This window comes from Phytophthora infestans, genomic scaffold, assembly GCF_000142945.1.
Source record: "Phytophthora infestans T30-4 supercont1.436 genomic scaffold, whole genome shotgun sequence".
NCBI classification, from domain to species: domain Eukaryota; phylum Oomycota; class Peronosporomycetes; order Peronosporales; family Peronosporaceae; genus Phytophthora; species Phytophthora infestans.
In genome coordinates this window covers 41,377-44,219 of record NW_003303325.1, presented here as the reverse complement: position 1 = coordinate 44,219, position 2,843 = coordinate 41,377, and the positions used below count along the sequence as shown (strand labels likewise).

Below are 2,843 nucleotides of genomic sequence, written 5' to 3'. Positions count from 1 at the left end.
CAGTCACGTGCCTTGGACACTCGCTGACAACGTGACTGTCTTGGCCGATATCAGGTCGCAGCTCACCATGTGCAGCTACTCCAAAGTAGAGGAGTGCATCCACGACCCAGCACTCGTGCACGAGCTCGGTGTCCTTGTGCGTGCCCCTGGTCACTGCGTAGCCTTCGACTCGTCCTATGTGAACGTCACGACCCCAAGTGCCGCTATTCCCAACCGATACTACCCGACGTCTGTCGAGGACGCCTATGACGCAGGCTTTTCCAACAAATTCTCCGAGTGGTCAGACTCCAACCGCGAACAGTTCGAAGTGGACTGCCCTCTTCTTTACAACCAGACCATCGCCCAGGGAGACGACATGCTCTGTTGTACCGAGTCTCAGTACACAGGTCTGTCTACGCAGGTCCGGATGATTCCTGGTCTTTGTTCGGCCTGTAAGGAGAATCTACGCAATATTTTCTGTCAAATGACTTGCAGTCCCAACAACAGTCTCTTTCTGGATGTCAGTGAGGTTCGGATCATGGGAGGCGACGACGAGCACCCAGACGCGGTGTTCCCTGCGGTAGAGGAACTCACGTACTACGTGGGCAACGACTGGATCCGTGACGTTTACGATTTTTGCGAGGACGACAGCTCTTTCTCTCTGCTGTGCAACCCAAACCAGGACTGCCATGACGGCTACGGCCTCATGGAGTACATGGGCAAGTACGCCTACAACAGCATTGGATCTCCGCTTCAGATTAACGTGACAACGATGGATAAGATGCCCGAGCTGACCCAAATGACCGAGTTTTGCCACTGTGACAACGTGAACGCGACCAACTGCATTTTGCCTATGAACAACCGGATGACGTCCTGCGTCGGCGTCTGTGGCTCCCTGTGTGCCGTAAGCTCCGACGATGACCGTACGTACACGGAGTCTTGCTATGGTGCTGTCAGTGCTGTTGCCAGTTCGACGTCAGGTAGCGGAGCTGCTGGCTCTGGTGATGACTCGACGTGGGCTGAGCTGAACGCGTATCTGGCTGCAAATATCCCCGTGACGGAATGGACGCCTCTCAATTACTTCCTCGTGATATTCGGTGGTGTAGTTGCTGTGCTGCTGATCGTGGGCTTTATCGTCGCTGGCTGCCGCGAACGGAGATCTCGCATTCCGAACCCACACACTGGCACGCCCCATATTGGACCGTACACTCCCGAGGTCCATGGTGTTGCCCACGCGATGGAGACAAACACCGGACGTCTGAGCTTCCTGGATGAACTCATGACGAACAAGCTGTGCAGTTGGGCCGTGTATGTCTCGACCGGCAACCGACCGAAGAAGATCATCCCGCTCGTGCTGTGCGTCGTCGTAGCCTGCTGCATTGGCCTGTACAACATTGAAATCGAGATAGATCCGATCAAGTTGTGGGTGTCTACATCCAGTACGTCGTACCAGGAACGCCAGCACTACGGTGACCTGTTCAACCCGTTCTACCGCTCCGAGCAGGTCATCATGGTGCCCAAAGACGGTGGCAACATCTACCGTTCCGCCATCTTGAAGGAGGCTATCCGTGTCCAGAACGTGGCGGCTGATGTGGTATACTCGTCGGACGATGGGGAGGAGACCATCACTCTGGACGATATCTGCTGGAAGGCTACAGGTACTGGTTGTACTATCAACTCTATCACTCAGTACTTCCAGAACAACATGGAGCACTTTGAGTTCTACGAGAAATACGGTCTCGAGATGGAGCACTTCAGCAATTGTCTGTACTCTCCGACGACGTCGGATGTGGCGCTGTGCACTGAATTGAAGAATGCGCTTAAGGACGGCGACTCGCTTCCCTCAACAATGAGTGATTGTCCCTGTTTGTCCACTTTCGGATCGCCCATGAATCTGTACAACACGTACCTGGGTGGATTCCCTGAAGGCGCTGAGAGCAACTACACGCTGTTTCTGGACTCGATCGCGTTCGTTTCTTCGTACCTGAACTATAACTACGCCGATGACGATAAGAATGAGCCCGCGATCAAGTGGGAACGGGAATACATCAAGACGATGAAGAAGGAGGCAGAGTCCAACAAGGTGTTTAACGTCTACTTCTACGCTGAGATCTCTGTCCAGGACGAGGTGGACGCAGAATCGAGCAACGGTATGGGTCCTGTGGCGTTGAGTTACTGCTTGATGATCATCTACATCTCGCTTGGTATCAACCGCATCAAGTTCAGTCGTGAGTTTTTCATCTCGTCCAAGATTGTCGCTGGTTTCTGCGGTGTGATGAGTATCGTGTGTGGTGTGGCGTCGACTATCGGTCTCTATATGTGGTTCGGAGTCAAGCTGCAGCTGATTATTATGGAGGTCGTTCCTTTCCTGTCGCTGGCAATCGGTGTTGACAACATCTTCTTGCTGATCCACGCTATGACTGAAAAGGAGGATCAAATGCGTCGTGAACAGCCCAGTCTCTTTGTTGGTCTCGAGCACAACCCGAAGGCGATCGAGGAGATCACCACGACGATCGTGTCCGAGAGTCTGGCGTACATTGGCCCCAGTATTTTCATGGCGTCTGCAGCGGAATCAGTGGCGTTTGCCTTCGGTTCCATCTCGGCGATGCCTGTGGTGCTCTGGTTCGCAGCTATGGCCTGTTGCGCCGTGGCGATTAACTTCTGCTTCCAGATGACCTTGTTCCTGTCTGTTCTCACTCTGGACAAACGTCGTGAGCTGAGTGGCAAGTATGACATCATATTCAAGCGTGCCTCGTACGTAAAGGCTCAGGCTCGTGCCGCTGGCCCGCAGACCCAGCAAACAGCAGAGCCCCTGGTGTCATTGGAGCCCAAGACGCCTGCACCCGAAGATGCTCGTCGTTCTA

General features: G+C 53.9%; 1 protein-coding gene across 1 annotated transcript; it reads left to right on the top strand.

Annotated features, from left to right (window-relative positions):
• Nucleotides 1–355: 355 nt before the first annotated feature.
• PITG_21540 (Resistance-Nodulation-Cell Division (RND) Superfamily) lies at nucleotides 356–2,699 on the top strand (the record flags this gene model as incomplete). The annotated part of the gene is made up of 2 exons (XM_002894802.1): nucleotides 356–2,601; nucleotides 2,696–2,699. 2 exons carry the CDS (start codon nucleotides 356–358, stop codon nucleotides 2,697–2,699), a joined length of 2,250 nt encoding a protein of 749 aa, XP_002894848.1.
• Between the last annotated feature and the right edge of the window lie 144 nt (nucleotides 2,700–2,843).